Source organism: Gambusia affinis, linkage group LG15 (assembly GCF_019740435.1).
Source record: "Gambusia affinis linkage group LG15, SWU_Gaff_1.0, whole genome shotgun sequence".
Lineage (NCBI taxonomy): Eukaryota > Metazoa > Chordata > Actinopteri > Cyprinodontiformes > Poeciliidae > Gambusia > Gambusia affinis.
Genome location: NC_057882.1, coordinates 17,720,422 through 17,746,963, shown reverse-complemented (window position 1 = coordinate 17,746,963; position 26,542 = coordinate 17,720,422). Strand labels below are relative to the sequence as shown.

Here is a 26,542-nt window from a genome sequence, read left to right as displayed (position 1 = left end):
GACCTGGAAGAAAGTGAAACTTTCAGTCAACATGCCCTGCACAGACTACTGAAATATGCCCTTTGGAACTAGATGTTCTGCCCCGAGGTGCAAGACAGAGTCCCTTTTATTTCACCCTTGATTCAAATGCACAGAGGAAAGTCATTACACAAACAAAAAAAAAGGGGCGTGGGGGAGGGGAAGAGAACTTGTGAACTTCGCTAAGTCACAAAACCTACACATAATCCAGAGATCACCGACAAAAAGACAATAACCAATTACAGACGATTACAAAAAAAGTTTAAATAGAGCTGCCATCATTAGCTTCTATCCCCTTCCATCAACACATGGATCTCAAACAATGTTCATCAAACTAGTGGAGGAGACAGTTGGACCCATCCCCCACTTCTTCCTTTAGCAATCCCAGGAGATTGGCTGTAGCGCCCAGCAATGAATACATGTGGGGATTCTGGTGACCAGAGTAGAGATGGCGCGGCGATAAAATGTTATAGGCAGCAGATGACTGCCTCTTCCGTTTGACCTTCCCTGTTACGTCCAATCATTTCTCAACCTTACTAAAAAAAAAAAAAAAAAAGAAGAATAAAAAAGAGAGCATACATTTGTCTTCGACTCATTGAGGAGATGAGAACATCGCTTGAATTTGTTGCAAACTGTACAGTGGTTGATTCACAGTGAAGGGAAAATATGTGTATCGTAAAAAAAAAAAAAAGGAGTGGGGAAAAAGCGGCTATTTATCTTTCATGTCGGATGCCTATGGCCAGGAGAAGGATTGGAGAGATCATTTGCATGAGAATGCAAGCCCATGCTGAACTGGTAAGATGGGGGAGGCAAGTTGTTTAATTCAGCAACAGCGCTCGCTTGTTGGGGATAATTCCTGTGCATGGCCAGGGGAAGATTAGAATTGGTTTTCTCGTAGTGTCAGAGCGAGCAGGGCGGGTCGTCCGGCAGCGTAAGAAGAAGAGGGAGCTCTGTGGTTTGTTCCTCGCGCTGTTCCTTCAATGGTGATTAAGAGCCAGACGTTAAAAGATCCCTCAAGTTTTCCGCCCTTCGCTACTCCCAGCTCTGCGGCTCCCTCCTTCTCCCTCCTCGTCTCCCCCGGAGAGCGGGGATTACTGACACACTGGTACGCACAAATGGCACTTGCTCAAAATTAAAAGACTTTCACAGGCTGCTAATCTAATGAGGGAAGAAGAGGGTGGCGGGTAACGAGCAAGCGCCATTTCAGACGCCGAAAATAATAATAATAAGAAGAAGGGGGAAAAAAAAGGGACAAGAGTGGATTTTCATGTTTACCGCCAACACTGCCCGAAACTGTAAAAAGAAGCTTCAAACCGTAAGAGAAAGCTCCAGAATTCCTGGGAGATAAAGAAGAAAGTCAAAATAAATAAAAAGCCATGGAGCAAGTTGTGAAATGTGTGTGGCAGCAAGACGACATTTCACACCCTAACAAAGTTTAAAGATCATTTATCAACCTTGGTCTACTCAGGCAAAGCATTTTAGGACAATCGGTCCATAAACTCCTTCTAATCTCTAATATAAAATGCAAGGAACTGTAAAGGTTCAATATTAGAATATTTGTTAAAACTTGTCCAACAGCAGAACGGTGTAACACTGACTGCTCTGTGCCACCCCATCTGGCCCCAATATAAATAAATAATGGCAGATAATGACAGGAGAGCTCCTTAAAGCTCATGAACTTAAGGCGGTAATAAATACATTAATAATTATTTAACAAGCTAACAAATAACAGGAAATCCAAGAATCTTACCCTCAACTATAGAACTGAACACAACTGTTACCAGTCTTCAATGGTTTTTGTAGGAATTAAAGTGAGTATTTGCAACATCTAGTAGTAGCTAATGTTGTTAGCATTAGCTGCTGGGCAGGTAGTCAGATAAGGCAATGTGTCATTCCATTAATGAGAACAAAAACATATGTTATAATAAGTCTTTATTGTCCAGTTATAATGACACATTGGTGCTCGTTTTCTCATTCACTAGCCTCTGCTTGTTAGCTAGTTAGTGAGCGCACATCTTAAATTAATTTAATTTTAAACCCGGTAATAGTAACTAAGGCTGCTAAATATATAAAAATATCTGTACGCAGCATCACTGTCACAATAAAACCACTTGTATAGCAATAAATATAAGCTGATTACATGCAGTTAAGTAGTGCACAGTCACTCTCTCTCTATACCACTGACATATGTGGTGATGCTGGGGTGCTAAAGGGGTGTCTAAAGTGCGGTACAGGGGCTACTTGCGGCTCATGGACCAATTTTGTGCGGCCCACGACTGTTACTGCCTCAAACAGTAACAGTTTGAGACTTTTTATTTTTAACCAGGGCAAAATTTTTACAGAAATTAAAATCTTACTTCAGAAATGTTGGCTACTGCACAAAGTATTCAATGCTCAGGCTTTTTGTATTCTCTTGTGAGGACTCCATGTATCCAGCACACTTTGACATATCCAAATATGCTTTTAATGAATTTACTAAACTTGGTTATACTATTTAACACAAAAGTAGCCTAATTCTTGTTTTCACTGCTCAAAATTGACAAAAAAAACAATATTATTTTCAGTGGAGCACTTTAGAGATTCACAAACTGGGCCCTTTCTTTTAGAGGCAAATCTGCAAAACCTTATTAAAGTTTTGAATCAACAACAATTTACACATCACTTGCCAATATAAACATTTTTTTTTAAAAAAAATAGGAGTGGTGTTCTCATATTAAAAAAGCAATATAACTTGGTTTATTGTCAAGTATGTTTTAAAAAAAAAGTCTATTTTGTTTCTTTTTCTGTCAATATTTCCCCTTGTTTCTATTTTGGCCCATGAGTCATTTTGAAATGTCAATTTTGGCCCATTTGACAAAAAGTTTGAACACCCCTAATCTAAAGTTAGATTGTCCATTGTCTCAGAGGAAAAACAGATTTAAGAAAGATCCTAAAGATTTGATCTATAGTCAGGAGGAAAGAAAGTAGCACACCATCCATATGGGAACAACTTAATCCAAAATATTGAGACATGTATTAAGACATGGTAAAAAACACACAGGGCTCCCAATGCAAAGCATTCCAGATGTTGCTCAAAGAAAACACAGTGTTGAAAGTCAGGCCAGCGGTCAATTAGCTATTTTCTATAAACAGAACACTCGAGATGCATTTCTCCTTTCCAGGGCTTGTGGAAAGCACAGCAGCATCTCCAGCAACCTGCAAATTAAGATGCTCCATAACACGTCCTCCTGCTTGAAATGAAGCCCACTCCATCAGAGGGGCCCCAGCCAACCGCTTCAAGTTATTACCAGCACCCGTTAGGCTTGAATGAGCCGCCCATCGTAGCCTTCATCTCCCAATCCGAGAGTCCACTTCAGGCACAAAGTCTCATAATAAAGGGGGAGAGTAGAAAAAGGGGCCGCAGACAGGCTGCGTGTGGCTCAGGAAGCAAACTTTCATCTACATGGCAGGAAATGTGCATGAAGACAGCTTTTCCCCCTCCCCAAACACCACCAATCTTCCACATCTCATGCTGCTCTTAGAAGGGGAAAAAAAACGCAGAAAGCAGAGAGCGGATGCATCGGCCTCGTTTCTGCATGGCTGCCTGTGCTGAACTGTACTTCTCCCTCAAGTAATGATTGCCCACCTATTCCTCTTCTGAAGAGCCACAGCGCCTGGCTCTACGTCTGCTTCCGCTGCACCAAGCTAGAATGCAGAGTGCTGATTTATCCGGAAGATTTGCCGCGAGTATGCAGGTGAAACGGCACGGCCCGTGGCCCGGTGTCTGCGAGGAACCCGAAAGGCCCTGCAGATGTTGGCACCGGCAGCAGGGTCAGCTGGATTATCAGTCAGCTGATTAGATAAAGGCGGTATTAGATTACACGGATAACAACACTTCCTTATTGCTCTCACTTACAGGGCGCCGACCTGACAATCACCCTCTCAAATCATTTTTTCTTTTTTATGGCGCAATCAATAACAAATCTTGACATCATGTTCAAGTGTTTCCTTTATAAAAGCTCTGAGCACCACACTTTCCCTTTTTATCTTTTATAGCCATCATTCTTTTATAGGGCAATAACCTTGGGTGAATCTACGAACGGTTCACAGGTAAGAAAGTGAATTTTCTCGTCATACTTTTTTTCTTTCCTTGTTCTTGCAGCAGCAGAGTAAATTATTTCCTTTTTTTTTTCTTCTTCCCCCCTTAAACTACCTGGTTTCATCGACCTCCATTATTGAGAAACTGCAGCCACCTTGGGCATCGCTTTGTGAGCCTCTATAAAAGCGAAGGGAAACGTTCTCCTCTTACCTGCGAGCTCGTGGTGGATCAGGTCGGCGAAGTTGGGGTCGTCCCCCCACCAGAAGAGCCACAGCTCCCTCCAGCCCTGCCGCTGGCTGCGCCGCCACACGCTCAGCACGTCGGCCTTAAGGCAGCGGCTGAAACTGCACAGGATGGGGTCCTCCTCCGTCACCGGGAAGAGGATGGGGGCGGAGGTGGGACCCTGCCACACAAACTTCTTCCATTTGATCCCCGTCAAGTCAGCCTGCAACCGAGGGGAGAGAGGGAGGAAAAGACAGTGAGAGGGGAGGATTTGCTGGTGTACAATTCAGCACCTTTTGGGGGAGAGGCGAGAAATACAGTGTACTGAGCAGCCTTTACATTTGTTAGAAAAGTGGTTATTATTATATGTCATGGTAACAGATTTTGGCTGGAAGATACACGGCCTCAGAAATTATTGCCATGAACGATTATATCGTCGTTTTCACACCAATTTTCAAGTAATATGCTGAAAATGACATAATAAACATGAACATTTATTGCTGGAACTGGAAGACTTTTTTTTTATATCCAAAATAAAAAAAACACAACAACCAAAAATAAAAACTTTCTTATAAATTTTTTTTACTTCTATAACACGAGGCCAGACTTTAGAAAGGGCTTCCATTGGCAGTCGCCCAGGGCCTCAATTTCTGGGGACGCCCCACAGATTTTAATGTTCAAATTTTTTTTTTATCAAATTAAAAACAAACATTGTTCTTCATATGAAACTCATAGGCCCAAATCATGCGAGTTGTATTGTATTAGATTTTTTAATAACATAATATTCAAGGGTTTGAAAACTATAGCGTTACAGTAGATTTCTTTGGGAACAACATCAGCTAGAAGACATATTAACCTTCCTGCTGATGTATGGGACTACCGATTAATGTGCTGTCATTTGCATTGATAAAATAAGTTTTCATTAGTGGATAGGAACCCTAAAGTCTCCAGCTCAGGGGCCCACATCCTTGTAAATCCTGCCCTGCTATAACGTGATGAAAATTCAGGGACCAAGGAATTCACGGAGGCAATGTATTTGGAAGATTTTGTTCAGGACTGTTTAGGAATACAAGGAACAGAATGTTCAAAACACATCGTGATGAAGTAGTTCTGGTTCGTATAGTTTCACTGCTTTTAATCCATATTATTGCCGATTACTGGCTGTGGTGGAGTCTGCTTTTATGCAGAGACCCCAGAGGAGAAAACCTCGTAGGCACTAAATCACCAGCAGGGTTATTAAGTGTTAAAACAGGAACATTACGCCCCGCTGCTGGCTCAGGCTGCTGCTTATCAATCCATGTTTACCTAAACACATGCCGGCTACCTTAGAACACAAATGCGATGCCTTATAGGCACTCGCATGCGTTCCCTGCCGGCGTTCGTGGGCCTCGATTTATCCTTGTAGGCATTTCAACTAATCCGCAACAACATGGTCTGTTCATTACACAGCCGTTTAGTCCTGCTTCGTTCGGGCAGACTGAGAGAGCCTTCCCGCCGTATATTCAACCAATTAATCCATTACAACGCAGGGGGATACCTTAACTCAAGTTCAGACGCATCGAGTATGGAAAAGTGATTACTCGTGGTTGTTGCGAAGCAGTACGGCGTTTGTCATCAAGCTGGACCTAAGGTGGCCCTCAGAAACGAGTTGACAGTGATAACAACTTCCTGGTCTATTTTAAAGCCTAGTCTCGTCTCCCCATCCCCCATAATTAAGGCGTTTTGAGTTAAGAAACCTTGAAAAAAAATTTTATTAATACAAAAAAGTCTTATCTCTGGTAACAGAAAGCTGAAGGATTTACTCTAATTTAAAAGATGTGAGCTGAAGAAAAAAGAACATTTTAAATAGAGAAGCACAAAGCAATCAGATGGTTTCGGCTTGATCTGCGTCTTAAGAGGCGAAAACTCAAAAATCGACTCTTTTTTTGATCATTAAACACACCATGCCATGTCGCACACAGAACACTCTTGGGTGTGGAAACTGTTACCGACTGAAGAACCTAAAGTTAGCCGTTTTTGATATCAGTTTCATGTTTAAGAAGAAAGTCGGAAGAGACGGATTTGAAAGGCAAATATATTTCCTCCGACCTGTCAGCATATGTCTGTTCAGGCTGACAGAGTTGCAAGATTCCTGCTAGGGATTTATTGTATGGTTTGTTCTTTATTGTGATAAAATATATTTCTATTTAATGATGTTTAAAAAAAGCTCTCCATATTATTGGGATTGTTAGCTTTACTATTTTCTCCACTGTTTTTGTTTTATTGGCAGCATCAATAAACTTGAACATACAATTTGGCAGTTACTGTGTGTAGTTTAGTGATACAAAATCACACGTATATGGGAGGTATCCTAAAGCAGTGGTTCCCAATTCCAGTCCTCGAGGCCCCCCTGCCTGCATGTTTTAGGTGTTTCCCTTCTGCCACACACCTGGATTGAATCTTTGCGTGATTAACAGGCTCCTGCAGCACTTGGTGGCTGCAGAAGATGTCATGCAATCATTTGAATCAGCTGTTCTGGTATAGAGGCACATCTAAAACATGCAGAGCAGGGGGCCCCGAGGACTGGAATTGGGAAAAACTGTTTTAAAGAAATGCGTTTCAATGTTTTTTCAAGAGCAGTGTTTGTCGATATACGATTCCAGTGAGAGCCTCTTAAAGTTACCTAAAAAATAAGTAATAACCCGCTCCCAATGTCACTTTATTCATTATCTCAACTGTACCACGAAATGTTGTGATAAAATTTTAAGTCCTTATCGCCAACCCCTACTTTCTGCAAATAACAACAAAGCTAAACAGAGGGCATATAAGGCTTTATTTTACTGTTTTTAGTTTTCAAACACGCTGCATTTCGAAATGATGGCAGGATTTGGTTGTACCCCTGTTAAAGTAAAAATCTAGATTCCCTAGGAAAGTTGCTCCTCCCGCTGGTGTAACAAATTGACAACTGCTGGTAGGAGGAGGCGATAAAGACTTAAAATATCCCAATATTTCGTGGAATTTATTGTGAAAATGACAAAAGCAACAATAAGACAAAGTTTCTTTGCCATCTTTTTTAAGTAACAGTATGATTCACTGCATGACGGAGAAATGAAAGCCCCGGAAAGACAAAGACTGCTCTTAAAATACCAGCTGCACTTATGTAGAGAAGTGTGTTTTTAATCACTAAGCTACTAACTGTAACTAAATTCAATCATATTTTTAAATTTGCAGGTATTTGTTGCTGCTCCCATGGAGCCAACAGTGGAGAACATTGCAAAAATAAAAAAATCAATACAATCCAGTTTTATGGAGTTTTCAAATATCAATAACTGGAATTCATCACTATGCGAGTAAATCTAAATTCTTTTCATCTAAAAATATTCACAATAGCAAAAATAAAAAAAGACAAATGCCCAATCCTTGAGCAAAATTACCAGTGATGAACCATTTTTACGCCATTAGATTAATTACATAGATTTTAACACAATGAATCACTTTTGTTTGTTGGTGGGGTTTTTTTTATATCTTGTTTTGTTTTTTTCATGCAGAAGTCTTGAGGCATGACCTTTGTATTTATATCTGGTACATCCGTAAATCTCATGAACAAGCAACATGCGTGAACAGCGATGGACACTGAAGTCTTGGCCCACTGGAGGTTAATTTTTGCTCAAAAAGAAAAATAAATATTTTTCTATAAAGGATTTGATTGAACACTGAAAAGACTATTTCACCTCAAGTTCTGCTGAAAGGAATTGACCTATGAGCGAAGCTATTCAAGCCTAAAATAGAATCTCAATGTTAAACACGGTGCAGCAGCACAGATGTCCCCGATGCTAATATCAGTGTTCACAGTCCACATTTCTAAAGAAGGATTCTTTCAAATTAGTTCCATGAATGATCAGAGGTTGCTGAAACACTTGAGAGCTGAATGGTTATAATCTTACTTTGTTCTAATCTGATAATAGAATAACCTAAATATAGATTTAAAAAAAAAAAAAAAAAAATCTTTGTTGTTGAGCTCATCTGGCTGTTTTTTCAATAATCTGGCAGAAACATTTTTTGAAATTCAAATTTTGTCAGTATATAGTTTTTGATTAATTACAGACCCTGTGATTAACCCTGTTGAAAAAAAAATAGAATCGAGTCCCACCACTAATTTGATAAAAACACTACTTGTTGTTTTTCAGCATTATTTTGAGCGTCAGAAGCTGATAAGTTGAAGGGAATCCCCAAAGAGAATGCTACTTTTGCTGTTCTCACAGTACTAACCACTCACATAAGATGCTAAAACTAGTTTAAGACGTAAACTACTGCCATCCTTTGGCCATTATAAAACATTAGTAAAAATGTGTATTAACGCTCCTCGTCTCCCGTGACTACTGCTAAGATTAAAAAAGAAAAAAAGAACAGTCCAGCAAAACAAAATCCAGCAAAAAAGGATTTGAAATCCAGTTTCTAAATCTTTGACAAAAACACGTAATGGCAAGTCAGAGGTTTACAAAAATTGGTGACCAGAAAATTCTGTTTGATGCATCTCTAATTGTTTTTTCACTTCTTTCTACCAAACACTAACCAAACATTGATCACAAAAAGGAAAACCTCTAAACACATCACAACAGCGATGGCGTTCCAGCCGTCTGTCAACCACCTTCCACGCGTCGCTATCGTACACACATCAATCTTCACCAGAAAGATGTCAGAACTTTGATTCAGCTGCTCTACTTTATGCATCAAACAAAGCAACGCAAATGTTTGCTTTGTACCCAACACCAGCAACAGAAAAAAAAAAAAAAGAAGAAAAAATCTAAGTCAGACTGCAATATGTTCTTGTTTCACATATGAACACACCATAATTACGCTACATGCATCACAACGTGATCTCTGATGAGCGACCAGACTTCCTGAGGAATTCTAAAAATGCTGCCGACACACAACTCAGGGGGTTCAAACAGTCGAAGTGCGGCCTGAGTGCGATGGCAGCGGTGCAGTGAGCGGTTGGGCCCCGCTCTTTCCTGCTGGAGTGCGAGAAGCACCACTTTACACCTGCACCGCGCTCGGAAACATCTGTGCTCACAATGGAAAGGGAGGGTGGAAACAACGGTTAACTGTGAAACCAGATCGTAAGCGGTGGAGACCGGCAATTAGAAGGTGAGCACCCCGTCTCGTCCTCACCACCACGTCCAGATCTCCTCCGTGTGTGTGTGTGTGTGTGTGTTTTATCTTATGTGAGGCTTTTTGTTCTTCCTCCCACAAAAATTGGATTTTACACTTGTGTGCGCCGCTCAGGTGGGGGTGGGGGCACGCAGGCATCTAACAGTTGCAGAAGCCCTGAAAAAAATTTAAACTAACATTTAAACAGGAGTTTCGGTTTGCGCTTTCACTACTGCAGCCATTTTCGCTCTTATAAGAGCAAGAAATCATTACACACAAAGTCCCTCCATTTCAATACAATTATGAGTTTCGAACCTTAAATTGTTCTCATACGACGATGATTAAGCGTATTAAAGAGCCGAAGTTACTGACGAAGAGAAATTGCCAGAAAGATACCGCTTTCCCGTTGCTCTTACAGGTCAGATCTAAATGGCAGTGAACAATAGTGGATACAGTTAGAGGGTAATTGCTTGACATTAAAGGATAATAAAAAAAAAAGCTCTTCTCATATTTATATAGAAGATTAAAGGCCCCACCAGACAAACACTATGTCCTATTGTGAGTTCTTGCGTGTAAAAATGTTCAAGTGCATATCCACTGCAAACTCAATCTGAACTATTTGAGCAGAGCAATTAAATTGCAGAAAAAAGTTAAAAGGGGGTCTTAAAATAATGTGTAAAGGGAAGTCATTGACTTAGCATAAAATACATCAAAAAAGAAAGAAAGGGGGGAAAAAAAGAGTAAAAAAAGAAAGTGGATTTATTGAAATCTGTATGTTTTATTTAAAGAGAAGTACAGCTGAGTGGGGAATTTATTTTGAACTCAATGTCAGATTTTATTTGGTAAATCTTTACACACTATAGATCAGAGGCAGATCAGATGGAAAACATTTAGTGCAGCGCAACCTGGCTGCAGGCTTCTAGAGCAACTGGTCACTTTAATGCAAATGCTTCCACTTCTTTAAGCTGCACCCTTAATTGTATGGCTTTCCAGCTATTAGGGGGATACGAAGTTAAAGTTTTATGGCAATATTTTGTGGTACTATTGTGATAATGATATTTTGTTGCTTCATTTTTAGGGTAACTATATGGCTGCCACTTTGTGTCACAGCAATAACAGCCCCACAAACACAAAAGCTGGAAAAACATTCCTATTTGTCATACGTCTCTTTAGGACACCAGTCACACAAAGAAGCCTGATTTGTATATCACTTAACTGTAAATTGTAACCGGATTTAATCATGTTTTGTAATTCATCGATGCTTTCATTGAACAAAAATGGGATAAACTTGTAAAACTAACAATGCCAACAACAGTTTAGGCAGTGATGGATCAAAATTCTTACCATGATAACAAACGTATCACGAGAAACGATAAGCGATACAATAATCGGTTTAAAGAGGAGCAGCAAAAGCTAACAACTGACTGTGTCTTCCAGGAAAGTCATCAGACGGTTATACAGAAACAGCCTTCAGTCAGAGGCTCCTTGAGATTCGTTGTGAGACTGACTGCTGCTGGAAATCATTCCTGCCCAGAGCGAGTCTTTGAAGATACTTAACTTTTAAACCCTAACTTTTAAGAGGTATAATGTATAATACTAAATATGGAGCACTAGAAAGTTCCCAAAGCACAATAAAACTCAGTGTTTTAACAGTAACAATATACACATTTGTTGTTTTTGGAAACAGAAATGCAGCAATTCCTCCTTCTGTCTTTAAATTACCATAACATATAAATTACAAGTTTTGATAATGCCATGTCTACTAGTTATTTGTCATATGAATTTTGATATACTTAAAAAGAAAATAATGGGGGGAAACATGTTTAAATTTGGAATATTTCCACAGAATATTCTACATTTTTTGTTCTCAGCCAAATTTGTCTTGTAATCTCGGGAAAAGTGAACAGTCTCCTTTCAGCCAGCTGAACAGCAATGTGCAGCAACAGGTGTGGATAGAATCAGCCCTCCATCTCTCTTTGCTCCGAGCAGCATTAGAAAACTCTTTCTGCACACCATTAAAAATGACTTCAGCACTTCAAAACAACACTGTTGCAATTTGGGAATAGCAACTTTTCCCCCCCCCCAAACCTTAGCCTACCTCTTCCTGGCCAGTAATCAGCCCATCTCTCCGTATTATGTGGTCAGAGTTTCTCTCCTCTCAGTTTATCGACATGAAAACAACTGATATCCACTTAGAGGTCTTACAGAGAGAGAGAGAGAGAGAGAGAGAGAGAGAGGGCGAGAGAGAGAGGGAGAGATCTGTTTTTTGTTTTATTTTAAGTTCAACTTCAAATGTATTTTCTGCAAAAGCTGCACCTAGATCATTACAAACATCTGAACATTTACAGTTTAAAGACGTAAAAAAAAACAAAAAACAGCTACACTGTACTAAGCTCTGTCAACACTGACATTTGAACTCAGTGTTGAAGTTCCTCCAGTTTGCAGCCACCTGTTGCTGTCTAGCTGTCTGCTGCTGTTGCTCACCGCCTCCGCTGGATTTTTTTTTTTTTGCCTTGTTGACCTTCCTTTCTGAATAAAAGTATGCAACAGTACATATTATTTTCCTTTATCTAAAAATCTACATGTTAAAAATCTACTTTCTGAAGTCTATTGTTTTTAATGGCACTTCTAGTTTAATATCCTTCAAGTTAGTGGTAAGGAACTTCGATATGAATTAAAACGATAACAAAAATGTTAAGCAGTTTAATGTGTCGTGCTGCTCCTGTCAGACATCAACAAGCTGCCTGTAATTATCCCTAGTTTTTACAGTGCGACTAAACACAGAGAGAAAGAAAAAAACAAACAAACAAACAAAACAAAAAAAACAACTGATCAAACACAGTGGTGACTGGGAGTTTGACACAGTTCATTGCAGGGATTTAGCCACCGTCATAGCTAAAATACTGATTAGTGCTGCAGCCACAGCTGCTGCTGCTCGGCTGTTAACTTGCAGGAGCAGCAGGCCGCCCTCCTCGTCTTACATTACAGCTCTGGCCATGACCTTTTTGTGTTTTTATTATTATTATTTTATTTTTGGTGCGCGTGACCGTTTCTGGCGTTATCAGGACTGGCGCATCTTTCCTGTGGCTGTTCTCGAAGAAAGGCACCTGAACGCACGACAAGTTGTTCCTACTTTGTGACAATAAATAAATAATTTACCTTTAAATATCTGATTTAACCTTTAAACCTCGCTGTGCAAATTTAGGTTTCTAATTTGAGGTGCACTGATCGTAGTTTTCTGTCCGATCACTGATTACCAATCTTTAAAAAGCCTGACCTGCCGATTCCAATTTTGGCCGATACAATTTTTTATTTATTTATTTTTATCTAAAATGTTGCTAAATATAGCAATAAAGTCTCTGATTTGGCAGCAGTGGGGAGACTATTGTTAAGTGCAAATATGCAGACATGACCTGGTGAGACGGGCTACAAGTCAAACCTCTTTCATGGCGAAGAAAAAGATGACAGTGGTTGATATTTAGACCTTTGCTGAGGAAGACAAGATCAGCTTCACACTCTGTACCGCCGACCACCGATATCCAAAATTAAGGAAATTGGGGTCAATTTATCAATACACCCCTATTTTTAAATCAAGTCTGCACTTTATTAGAAAACTGTGCAATCTCAATATCTAATACTTTTAAAGGATTAATACAGAAAGCAAGCACCAACCTTGAAACCACCTACTTGAAATTCAAGCATTTTCAAGGATTTCAAGCACCAGTACAAACCCCATACAGACCACAAGCACTTTATTAGAAACGAAATGGATGGATGGATGGACGCACAAGAAAACTTCTCCAGTTATGCACAAGCACCATAAAGTTGACCGACCGGCACGCGAGTTGTTCCCTCCTCACAGGATCTATTAAATCTGTGAGGATGTTGTGATAAAGTAGATGTGCAGGATCTTAACAGAAATGTCCAACATTTGGAAAACAATGCTCGCTACACAGCAAAAAAATTAATTAAAAATGCTACCACACATTTTCTGCGTTTGTTTCTAGTGAAAAATACACTTGAAGTGAAACCAAACTAGCTTACTGGTACAAGCAACCTTTTGGCAAGATATGGGAGCTTGTTTAAAGTCAAAATTTCACTAATATTTTTTTAATCAACGTTGAGGAATTTTCTTGCTGAAATGTTGCTTGTAAACTAGTTTTTGTCTCATTTCAGTTGTACTAGTTTGCACTGGAATCTAGACCCAAAAAAAATTCTTGGGAAAGCTTTTGTGTTTTTACACTGTAGTGGCGCCATTCGGTTTGACGCTTATCCGACTGGACGTACAGGGAGTTTGTTGAAGTAGAAGTGTCTGTACCTGCTGTAAGAATTAGCAAATCTCCTCCAAAGTCATTTTTAATGAAATGTGTTCTCCTCTTCCAAGACTAAGCTATTTAAGCATGAAGCCAGGTAAAATGTTACCACATGTTACCGTGAAAAGACTGAAAGTTTGTCTTCGCAGTCTCCCACCACAAAGTGTACACAGCGATAATTCCGTCAGGGGTTTGTGTGGCATCGAGTGCTTCATTAAAACGTTGACTGAACGAGAGCGCTGAAAGCCTGTCGATACCGTAGGAAAGACGTTCCATGAATGGAAATGTAAAACGAAGAAATCAGCTGTTAATCAGAACCGACCTGACCGGTCGAAAAGTTTCATTGTCCAGTGAAACTGCCATAAGGAAAAACGAGGTTGTCCAACGATAAAACTGAACGTTATTAGTGAGTGAAGAGAGTCGATGTGAGCTACGTCCTGTTTTGTTGAGGTTTTGGATATCAGGGGAAGCACTTTAAATACATGAAAAAGCAGCAAGACGGAGCAGTCCATTCAAATTCAATTTAAAAACACTTCATTTATCCTTAAGGGAAATTAAATGTTGTAGCTCATATCATCCAAGTATCTTCAGAGTCATTCTGAAATGTAATGCTGTGGACAGGAAGGATTTTTGCTAGCAGTCAGTCTTGCAACGAATCTGAAGAAGCCTCTGACTGAAGAGTATTGCTGCAAGACAGTGTTACGACAGCCCAATTTCCAGACAGTGGAGACGACATTCCACAGTAGCATGTGTAGTGAATGACGCCATCGGTTGTTAGAAAGCACTGCTAATCCACCTCATTTGCTTTTGTCACTCCTCTAGCGCTCTGTCAGGGCGTGTGGTTAGAAAGCTGAGTAGAGACACGACGGAGTCGTGGATTTGATACCTGTCCATTGTAACAGATGGAAGATATTATCTGAACTTCCTCCGTCTCCTTTTCAACTCCTCTTGGATTTGGGGGTTATAGTTCAGGTATTATTTGAATTTCTGAGATGCTAATTAGCTGATCCCAGTTCTAAAAAAAAAAAAAATACTTTGTTGCCACTAAACGAAAAGAGCAAAAATCCTTCCAGCTGCACAAGATCCAACATCAGAGGGAATAATTGTCGCAACGTCTAATGCCTCAACAAAAAAAACAAGAAAAAGAAAAGTTATAAGCAGAAAGAACCAACACGCTGCCACCAAGAGCTATTACCCCTCCGATTTTCTCACGTGTTAAATCCTATTTATATTTACAAGGTCATTATTACATAATAAACCTCAACAAACTGTCTTTTTATGAGGATAAACTCTGATTTCAAATGTTGGATCTGAAAAGTACCGCATAAACAATGTAAATAACGCTTGGATCCGTGACTCATTTTGTCATGAATTATGCTGGAATTTGAACTGTTGGCCAGACGGATACCGGTTCAGACGAGACTAGATTGGGACCCAAATTCTCTAGCATGTTTGCAATCGTTATTATTATTGTTTGTTAGCAGAGCAAGCAAAGGCCAATTTAAAAATACAAACTTCGATCACTGTTTTAAAAAGTGGCAAAAATTTGTCTTACAGTACTCTACGCTCACAGAGACGTCTCTTTTCCAAACATAAATATGGTTACTCAGTTAGGGAGGCTAGAAAACCTGCTTCATAATGCTGTATTTTATATTTTTAAAGAGAAACTAGAATTAGTTAAAATTTATCCCAGTAGGTCAAAGTAAGGAAGGACATTTATCGTATCGTTTATCATTTACTGTGACAAACTTCTTAAAAGAATTGAGATTTATCATTGTCACAATACATTCCAATTAATGAATGCAATTATTGCAAACACTTATTTCCATGACTGCAGTCCAAAAGAGGCGCATTACATCATTTTGTGATGTTAATATCTGTGTCGTGAAGTCACATTCTTACATAAAGTTACCTAAGAAAGAAGTGATACATTGTTCTTTTCACTTTTACTGTCATCACAATAGTACCACGAAATATCATAATGAAACCTTTAAAGTCCATCTCGCCTACCAACAGGTCAAAAGTTTACGAATTGTATTCTGCTTGGTGCATCTCTATTTAAGTCAACCTACTGCTTTTATCTGTTGCAGCCGAGTTTCCTCCAATTTTATGCACACACACATAAAAAAATACAAATTCTAGATCAAAGTGTCCTTAAATCCCCCTCAGATCAAAACAGGAAAAAAACTAAACAAAACAAAACAAAAACAAAAAACAGCATGCCAAAACTCTGCACCCAAAGATAGCTTTACCGTCTGCAGTTGCACTGTTTGTACTTTCTAAATAAATTAGTTACAGACTGTGTGTAAAAAAAAAAAAAAAAAGAAAAAAGAAAAGAAAAATATATGGAGTGCCAAAGATTCCTGAGTATTTCCTTCCAACAGCCCTGCTTCCCAGGCTGTACCTCAGACATTTCCAGCCCTGTGACTCAACACGGCGTTCCTTCCTGCTCGTTTCTTACTAAATACTCAGGTATGCGGAGCAACTGCTCGGGAGAAGCGTCCCGGGCGGCGTGGGCAGCGCCAGTCATGTGGAGTTTTAGATTTCATAACGCCAGAGCCAGGAATCACGCCGGTGCATTAGCCGGGATTGTGAGGCCGAAGCCGCTGGATAGAGAGAGAGGAGAAGTTTTCCTGAGGTGATGCACACTTTATAACTCGGCGGGGTCGCGACCTCCAGTATTCTGCCAACTAGCTTACCTTCCCTTCTGGTAACTTTGAGTTCTGGGTATGAATAGGGAACACTGTGTTCAAGCAGCTGCCTTTTCAAGATGCAAGACAACAGGTGAGGCTGCTCAAATCATGTCACAGATGCTCCTCTCCTACCAAGTTTCTTTTTCCTCTTTTTCTTTTTACCTTTCCACCCCGAGTAAGCCTGTCTTGAAGCAAACCTGAAACTAGCAGGTGCTTTGGCATTTTGCTTTTTGAGAGTGATGCAAATTCCCTCCCGTATTCGACAATTTCAATCAATTAAGTGTAGAAGAAAGCCGCTAAACGTCTCACAGGTACACCTAAGGACACACCTGGAGTTAGTTCTCCTGGTCTTACTTGCAATAATAAGAATATAATTGCACCAACAGCATCATAACCTCCACTGAAGAAAGGAGGAGGGGGGAGTAAACTACCACAATGTGTCCACATTCTTTTTGCCATAAAACCACAAAGTGGACTCTGTTGAGCAAGTGAGTCATAACAGCAGTGGTATTATGCTTAGTCTCAGCATGCAGAGAAAGAGAAAGAGAGAGGAAAAAAAAAAAAAAAACATTAGCCAGCCGGGCGACCAGCCTCCGTCGTGTCCGTCGCGTCGTAGCCAACGCTACCTTCAAGCGAGGTCGTAAACATTATAATTACGAGCTCGGCGCAGCGCGGTCCGGAGCCAGAGGGAGCGGCGCTGAGGGGAGAGAGTGGGAATTTTCTGCAGGGAAATGTTGCCTTCAGGAGGCAACATTTCGGAAGCGGCTAAACGCAGGGTGGCGTTTCGGCCGTGTTGCTACTAGAATGAGTTTAATGTCAGCATTAGTAATGAGGCATTTCCCTGCTCACCTCTCCGCCCTCCCCATTTTGGTTTCGCTGGCAGAGATCTGCATATGTAATCTGTGCAGTTTGCACACCACAAGAGAGGGACGTCAAGAGAAATAAAAAAACTTACTTTTCTCCCCCTCCACTCCTGCACCCTTTAATCACTTTATTTTCCAATGAAATTGTATATCAAATGTTAAAGTTGCGTACAATAACTGACCGGCTACCATAAATGTACGAGTTTCTCATAATATTGAGATGGTGCCGCAGCATTTACACAAAAAAAAGCAAAAATTATTCATACCTCTGCTAAAATAGCATCTGTTGTTACATTTATAATAATATACATTATCCTTCGTTTGTTCTGGTTTGATTTTAACACACAGTTTTTTCTTTCAAAAAATTAAAAGAAGCGCCTGTTAAAAGTGTAGAAAATTGTTACATTTTGCAGTGCTCCTTTAGTTTTGAGCCCAGTGTCTGACCTGGAAAATTTCCAAGTCATATCTGCTGCAAGTCAGCTGACCGGCAAGGCGCAACAGGTGTCCATGACTCTGTCTTACACAAACTCCTGACACTTTCAGCTGGCATTTCATCAAAAGAACTTCAAACTAAAAAGCGCAGAAATCAGCTTTTCCGTGGTTGAATCAGATTTTCTAGCAGGCCTGCTTTTCTTAAAAACATAAAATCTGCAGCTGGTTTGGTGTTTCTGATTCAACAGAACATGAATCACAAGATTATCCTAATTTTTGGATGAAAACGTATCATCATCTGATTTTCAATTAACTCAAAAAAAATGCATACATAGACTAAAGAAATTATGGGAGTAAGTAAGTTTTTATGCATGCAATAATGCAGATGCTCATCTGTTGGAGATGGACTGTTGCATCTGCACTTTAAAATAGCAACTTTAGCCTTTTAAAACTTTGGCACCATAACCAGCCTACAGTTAAATGTGTTGACAAGCTAATAGTTGCAACAACAAACACACTCCCCCCACCTACCCCCAGACTGTTTTCCTGATCATCTGGCCAGAGGATGGACTGTAAACAGGCCCACTAGGTTTGCTGCTGTGGCTCAGAATATGGAGCAGGCAGGCTGTGGCTCCTAATGCACTGGTTGTCTCAAATGGGACTTAAATAATATCGGAGGTCTCCGACCGCAGCTATTTAGGGTGATGTTAACCAGCCACAACTGGCAACACGATCACATAAAGAAACATCCAGATGAAAGGCGGGATAAGTTTCATTTCAAAAGAGAGGCATGCTGCTACCTTTTCTCTTTTTTCTTTTGGTTTGTTTGTTTGTACTGCCAGGGGTTGTGATTGCCAACCATTATATAATCAGCCTGTGCCCTAGTTGGTGCTGATACCAGAATATGAAGTCCAAGCCGATTAAGGCACTGCCAAAACAAACAAACAAACAAAAAAACACCTAAGCAATAACTACGTTACGTGTTGTTTATTTTTTGTTTGTTTGTTTGTTCTTTTTAGCAATAACATAAAGCGTGAAAAACTTTCTAGGAAAAACAAAAGAAGAAGAAGAAGAGGAGGCTTTTAAAGAGGGGCGGGCTTGTCTGGACAAGCTGTGCAGTGACACCCGCTAGTTCATTCGGGAGGTGTCAGCATTAAACATAAACAGTAGCTCTATCTAGCAGCGACTGTTCAAAGGTCTGGCAGTTTCCAACTCAAAGCTGCTCAGCGAAGTGCATCAAGTGTTTGGATTGCGGCTCCCCGCTTGATAAAACATAGTGGAAATGCGACGAAAACCAGATAGTAGCAGGTTAATAATAAACAAGGCGCCGAGGCGAACGGGAGAAAGTGCAACGACATCATTACTGAGAGGTTTGTAGTAGTACGAAAGGGGGTGAAAAAAGCACCGTTTTCCATCCCTTGTGGCAAACTAAATGTTAAATGAGATGTAGTAACACAAGCTTTAGCTTTCAAGAAGGGTGAGAGTTTTGTTTACGAGAAGTAACCCTTGAGCAGAAAGTTAACGCCAACTGACAGGTCATTGAAGCCCGCTGATAAAGTGTTAAAATCATTTTCATTTAAAGTAAAATAACCCTGTCGTTTACTAATGTCAGCTTTGACAGGGCCTTAAGCCTAGCTAAGCTACTATCAACTGATGCCTCTGTGGCTAACGTTAGCATAGCCCCCCTTCAGCTAGTTAAAAATGGCTCCTTTCCTTTAGTTTTAAATCTCTTACCAGACAGAATAGATTGGAATGGCAATCCTCCAAGCTGGCCCCGTTCGGTACGAAACAAGAACTCATCCTTCTTCACTGCGAGATCCAACTCTCCATCGTTTTCACGTCCAGGGGAAATTAAAAAACAATTAGCCTCTGTGTGTTTTCTGTGCAAGCCTAATCAGCGAGAAATATTTTTCTGTAACATTTGGCTGGAGGAGTTAATTCAACAAACAACCTTCCGACTGCAGTTTCCTCCGCCAGAGATAAAAAAAAAAGAAGCGGATAAAAGAGACAATGCCGTCCCTACGCCGACATCCCAAAAGCACGCCGTAAAACCATGTTCAAAAGAGCGTAAAAATGTTCATAAAACAAAAAGAAAAGGAGAGCAAAGAAGCAACTCTCCCCCTCCCCCTTAGCCCTAAAACGGTCTCCGCTTTAAAAAAAATTAAATAAAATAAAAACGCCTCGTCTCACTCCTCCATCGCTAAATTTATCCAAAAATTGAAATACATCCTGGCGAAACGTCTCGAAATCTGGCACCGGCCTACGTTTCAGCAAAGATTTTGATCATTATTAGAGCCTCGGTTCCTGTTGGTTTCCATTTGAATTCATGGATTCCTTTCTTTAATGGCGGCCACAGGGACAACTCTGCCTTCCACAGCCTATTGGCTCATTCGTGGTCAGAGCTTCGTCAAGTTAGCAGCGCGTCCACGGAGACACCTCGCACACAGAACGACGTTTCCGCCAAAATAAAAGCTAGTTTTTCATTAGAAACATTTAGTGGACAATTTTGACATACAGCTTTTAATAAATAAAAGAGAAGTAGAGAAATTTCTCCTGCTCTGCTACTGTCTTATATTTAAGATGTCTTTTGTCCCTTTAGCTTACCAGAACGTCCTCCATATTTTCCTCATAAGGCACTGCATCTTGTCAACATATATTCTTCACATTTGTCTGGCCTTTTCTCTGTGTTGGAACCTTTGGTTTAGTCATAAATTATTATTATTATTATTATTATTATTATTATTATTATTATTATTATTATTATTATTATTAGTAGTAGTAGTAGTAGTAGTAGTAGTAGTAGTAGTAGTAGTAGTAGTAGTAGTATCAGATAAACGGGAGAAAATACAGTGTCATGCAGTGGAGAAAATCAGGTGTTCCAGCAGAAGAAGGTGAATGAAAGCATGCAGTGATTAAAAATTAAAAATTATGGCAGACTTCACATTATAAACATACAGTTATTAAAAATAAATAAGATATCAGATTAGTTGCAACTCAGTAGCATAATTTAAATCAAACTGAATTAATGAAAAATAATTATTATTAGTATTATTACTATTGTTACTGCTATTGTAACCCTTTCTTTTTAGTCATAACACCAGTATGGTTGCAGTTATTATCATTTGTAGTTTATGTTAATAACATCCATCCATCCATCCATCCATTTTCAAACACCCTTGTCCCTTAGAGGTGTCGGGAGGGTTGCTGGTTCCTATCTCCAGCTACGTTCTGGACAAGAGGCGGGGTACACCTTGGACAGGTCGCCAGTCTGTCGCAGGGCAACAGAGAGACAGACAGGACAAACAACCATGCACACGCACACTCACACCTAGGGAGAATTTTAGAGAGACCAATTAACCTGACTGTCATGTTTTTGGACTGTGGGAGGAAGCCGGAGAACCCGGAGTGAACCCACGCATGCTGAGTTAATAACATTACATAGTTAACTTGGTGAAATTTATTATCAGTATTACTACTACTACTACTAATAATAATAATAATAATAATAATAATAATAATAATAATAATAATAATATTATTAATAATAATAATAATAATAATAATAATAATAAAAATAAATATTATATTAAATAGAATAATAATAATAATAATAATAATAATAATAATAATAATAATAATAATAATAATAATAATAATAATAAATATTATATTAAATAGAATAATAATCACTATTATTATTATTATTATTATTGTGTGTGTGTGTGTGTGTGTGTGTGTGTGTGTGTGTGTAACAATAATATACAATGTTGTAATGTTCATCTCTTGTACAAAAAGACAATTAAGGCTTAAGTTAAGTTATATTACCTGTGAGCTACAGTTTGTCTTATTTTGACAGCTCAGATCCAGACTTTTTTGGGTTAGTGTTGCTGTCTTGACTTTGTCGCGGTCATGAGGGCTGTAATAACACAAGACTGATAGGTATTGCCGCTGGGCCAGCGCAAGTGGCGCTACTGAGCAACAGATTTTTTTTTTTCTTTTCTTTTTTTCCCCAGCTATGATCAAATCCTATACAGTAAACTTGCTCACTTACACAGTGCACCACCTAGCGCATGTCATGTTTTACTTACATTTAAAATGTTCACAGATTGTGCATTGATGCGCCCTTTGTTATCCTTTATTGTAATAAAATAGATCCATTCATCCGTGAGGTGTCTGAATACGGTGAAGAATTGATTAAATTGATTAAAGAATTGATTAAATTTCCTAGAACTATGACAGGGAAACAAGCCAGTATTAGAGAAAATGAGTTGGGTTAGAGGCGGTATGCTCAACACATGATAAACTTAGGAAATGGCCATATTAGCAACACTACAAGATAGATGAGCAGCGTGTTTTAAAGCATGAATAATACAATATACCAATATCTCTCTAAATATGGACTAAATATTACACTTTATACTGATTTTGATGCAGTCTCATTACTTTAAAGCCTCATGTATTGTATTTAAAGAGGAATACAGTGCTGAATTACATCAAAGTACGTTTTATGCATAATTGATTTAAATTTGATTATGTTCCAAAAAAAGAGAAAAGGTGCACCGTCACTAGTCATTTCATCAGGTTCACATTGATTGTTTTGCTATTATAAAGTATCACAGCAGCACAACCAGCATGTTGATTATTTATGAAATCTCAGGTCTGCTGGTTGCTGTTTTTGAGTGCCTGATCAGAACTCCTCAATTCCTGACAGGTACGTCTGTTTTGTTCAGGCGGAAAATCTGATTTTTTAAAAATTATTATAATTTCTTTTTTTTTCTTTTCTTTTTTTTACAATGGTGGCAACATGAGTAAACACTGGCCTTACAATTTCGGATTGTGCAGTTTAAACAGTGGCTACCTCTGCAAATCACAGAACATCGCCTTCAGGATATTAAGCGTCTGTGGTTTCAGCATGCTGTTTCTGTTATTTATTTGTCTGGGTTTACTCAACGTGTGACCGCTGAGAGGGAAAGGCAGCTGCAAACGTGAAATGAAGAGTGCAATGCTCTGCTGCGATAAGATAACAATATTTTCACAGAATTTTATTCTTTTGACTTTTCTGGTTTTGTTTTGGTGTCACAATGAAATAAACAATAATAAATTATCTGGTGGCTTGTAGCGACTTGAGCTCGAGTTTCACAAGTAGTCGAGTTAAATTCAATCAGTCTTGATGGCAGTTCTCATTTGGATCCTGGTCTTGACTTTGACTGGGTCATTTTAACATGTGAGTATGCTTTGATATAAACCAAGGGCGTCCAAACTTTATGCCACCTGGACCAAAATTGTCGAGTCAAAAGTACTTGTGGGCCTAGAAAATAAAGCAAATATTGCAGTTGTTTTATTTTATTTTATTCATTAATTGATTTGTGCATAATTCATGTTGTTCATCATAGATCCAAAACTTGAAAGGATGTTGTATATTTCCTGTAGTAAATAAAAAGCATGTAATTTCCAAATTCTTTGGACTCTTTTGAATAAATTTAGTCTCAGTTATTAGAACAGGATTTGGGTCTCTTTCTTTCATGATGTTTAGCTAAGTTTGATAAATTAAATAAAAGCTGACTTTTCGGTAAAAGTCTCTGGACAAACGTGTTTCTACTTTTAATGTCGCACTAAACCTTTTCCATTGTGAGAAAATGACCATTTTACTTTGATTAAAAGCAAAAAGTCTAAATCTGCACCAACCATCTGTGTTGGACAAACTTGTGTCATTCTTGGAGATATTCATTCTTATAAAGACGTGGCTACATGTGCACAAAGTCTGCCTCGTCCACCTCAGCTATGAATCTCTGCAGCTCCTCCAAAGTCATCATGGGCCTCTGTTGACATGCCTTTGTAGGGGTGCCATTGTACTCCTCAGTTTCCAATTTCAGATGAGGCTCTGTGGGAAGTTCAAAGCTTAGAATAAAATTTATAATCTAATCCGGTTTGAACTTCTCCAAACCTTTCTCCCTGACCTGTCTGCTGCCTTCCTTCGTCTTCATGATGCTGTTTGATCACTGATGTTCTCTAGCAAGCCTCTTCACAGAACAGCTGGACTACACTGAGATTACTGAGATGAAATCACACACACACACACACGCACACCCACACGCACACACACACATTAACTCATATTAACTAAAAGAGGCTGAATACAAATGCATGCCACACTTCTCATTTCAGTTTGTAAAAGAGAAAAACAAAATTAATCCATATGATCTGACTTTCTAAATAGAAAACATTGTATGAAGAGGTCATTACATCAAAATAAGAGGGAAAAAAAAGTAGACGTTGACTCTGTCCTACTGTATGCGTTGCAACATGTCTGTGAGAACTGTCAGCTCATTACACAGCGTTTCTGTTCCAGTTTCACAGAACGGAGTCAACAGATACAAATGTTTGGACCCCAGCACACTCGGATCAGCCTGGAGCAAACGAGAACTTCAGTTCACACACAAACACACACTCTGGCCAACACAGTTCAAAGCTTGGTCAAACATTTTGTTGAGGAGTGTGCTCTGCTAATAACGAGGGTCTGACAGTCGATCGCTACAGTTCATCCACCACAGCTTTCCTTTATTCATTTATTTTACCAATGATGCACTCTTACTCAGTTTTTGGCCTTCATAGTGTGAGTACAGCAGGTTTATTAAAATAGAATAATTTATAAATAGCTTCAGCAAGGGCTTGCTCCTAATTAGAATATGGCGCAAGCTGTCTTTAGACATAATTTCTTTATAGAAGTACATGACAGCCCTCTGGCTGGGTCTCATGAAGGAGTAATTATGGTCCTATAAATTCAACTTCTGCTAAGCGCTTTCCCCCAAACCAAAATCACAACCGCTTTCACAACTCCAGCCCGACATGCCACTGTTATACCCTCACGGTATTTGTAGATTTGCATAGTAACACGTGAACATATCCTTGTGTTCTGCACGAATCAAATGAGTGGAGACTTCTTACAACAGATCCTTTCCTCCAGGCCCTAGAGGGGTGAACAGGTGAAATTTGCGAGACTTTCTGTGAGAACTTGGGAAGACCGGGTCGTAAAGGAGGTGATGATAGCATGTCCCAAGGCCGAGAAACAGCTGGCTCCTCCAGAGACCTGAAGGTGTAATCGCCTGAGGGAAAACAGGTGAGGAAGACGGTCTTGGCGCAGGATCCACCAGAAAGATGCTTCACTGTCGTCTGCACAGATTTATTTATCCTCAGATGCTTATTGCCTTGGAGATCCGCCATCTTCTGTTTGAGCCGGGCGCAGTGGGATTTTAATCTTGCATGTCAAACACAGAAAACAGGTCTGATCTGAACGATACAATCTGGCACTGACGCGATAATTGGCCTTACCAAAGAAACGCATGACAAAGAGATTGTGCTGTGCCGTCTCAAAAGGCTCAGCTCTGAGCATTTCGTCTGATCCTGAAGGACTGAGAAGCGTTTTAAACCTTAAATCTCCTCCAGGGGTGATAATCTCACACTCACTGTTTTCCCTTCTCCTTGATATGAAGAGACAATCGAACACGATACCATCTGCAAGATACGGAACAAAAACCCACATCTAGAGGTGCGGCAGATGTCACTGTGCATTGAGCGACGTGGACGCCGGATGGCTGTCATAGCCGTCGATGGGTTTCCCACGTTAATCTGCCGGTTCGCCTTATCTGAAAACCCACAGAGCAACTCTGTCGTTTCAGAGCACAACCGGAGAAGATTGAAGAAATGAAAGTCAGAAGATAGTTTGGGGTTGCCTCGCTGCTCTTTTGACATTTGATTGGACACGCTTTGCAGCCCCTGTCAGCCTGCTGCTGGAGCATTTGTTAAGACAGGGAGTTTGCCTCGCTTCTTGTGTGACTAAAGCCTGTGTCGGGAACATGAATAATAATTCGGAATTCAACAAGAGGCTGCGTGCGTTCGGATTAGACGGACAGAAATCTGAGACGCAAAATTTGAAGACTTCATCTTTAAAAGAGATAAAACGGAGGAGGAGTAAGAGCAGGCGTAAAAACGGATCTCTTTCTGAGAAGGTTTCCTCTTAAGCTAATGAAGCTGAACGCCCAAACAGAAGAGGCCTTTAGCTCCACACTGCTGAGGCCTCCAGCAATTAGGAGGATGATTCAGAGGAGCAGAGGTCAACGACGTAACGTGCGTTTACTGAGGCTAAGTGCTAATATCCCACTGTTCATCTGCGCAAAGAAGGCGATAGTTATAAAGAGGGTTAACAACTATGCCAGGTTGTTATGAAGTAGCCCTCTCCTAATTCACACACACACACACACACACACACTTTACTTTCCTGTTCTCTTTCTGCTCTGATAACACAAACAAATATGCACACACAGCATATTTTGAGCGTTTATGTCAAAGCTTTTGACAACTGGAGGGAATCGATATGAAATACATTATTTTTATGTTCTACTCTTTATTGGCGGAGGTTTCGTCACCATCTTGAATTAACACCTCATTCTCACTCCTCTAGAACCTCGAACGTGTTTATGCACAAATCTGGACGAGGGTGTATCATGGGAGTTTGTGTTTTGTAGACTTGGAGAAGGTGTTTGAGTATTTTTCCCAGAAGTTCTTATTGTTTAAAAATAGAGCATTTTGTATTACTTAGAGGAATTATTAGAGGAAAGTACAGAAGAGGATTAGGGCCACACAAAAAAATAAATAAAAAATTCTGACTTTAATCTCAGAATTCTGAGAATTCTTAATTTTTTATTTTTATTTTTTCACTGGTCCTAATCCCCTTCTGTAGTAAAGGCTTATGTTTCAAACAGCTTAAATGTTCTCAAATTTTTATGACATGACATA

General features: G+C 39.6%; 1 protein-coding gene across 1 annotated transcript in view; it reads right to left on the bottom strand.

Annotated features, from left to right (window-relative positions):
• Positions 1-20,115, bottom strand: part of med13a (mediator complex subunit 13a) — a 92,817-nt gene extending 72,702 nt beyond the window's left edge. Inside the window, exons 1-2 of the mRNA XM_044140892.1 lie at positions 19,484-20,115; positions 4,307-4,541 (exon numbers count right to left, since the gene is read on the bottom strand). Coding sequence (XP_043996827.1) covers positions 4,307-4,541; positions 19,484-19,549 — 301 coding nt within the window. The 5' untranslated portion in view covers positions 19,550-20,115. The remainder of the gene's footprint in view (positions 1-4,306; positions 4,542-19,483) is intronic.
• Between the last annotated feature and the right edge of the window lie 6,427 nt (positions 20,116-26,542).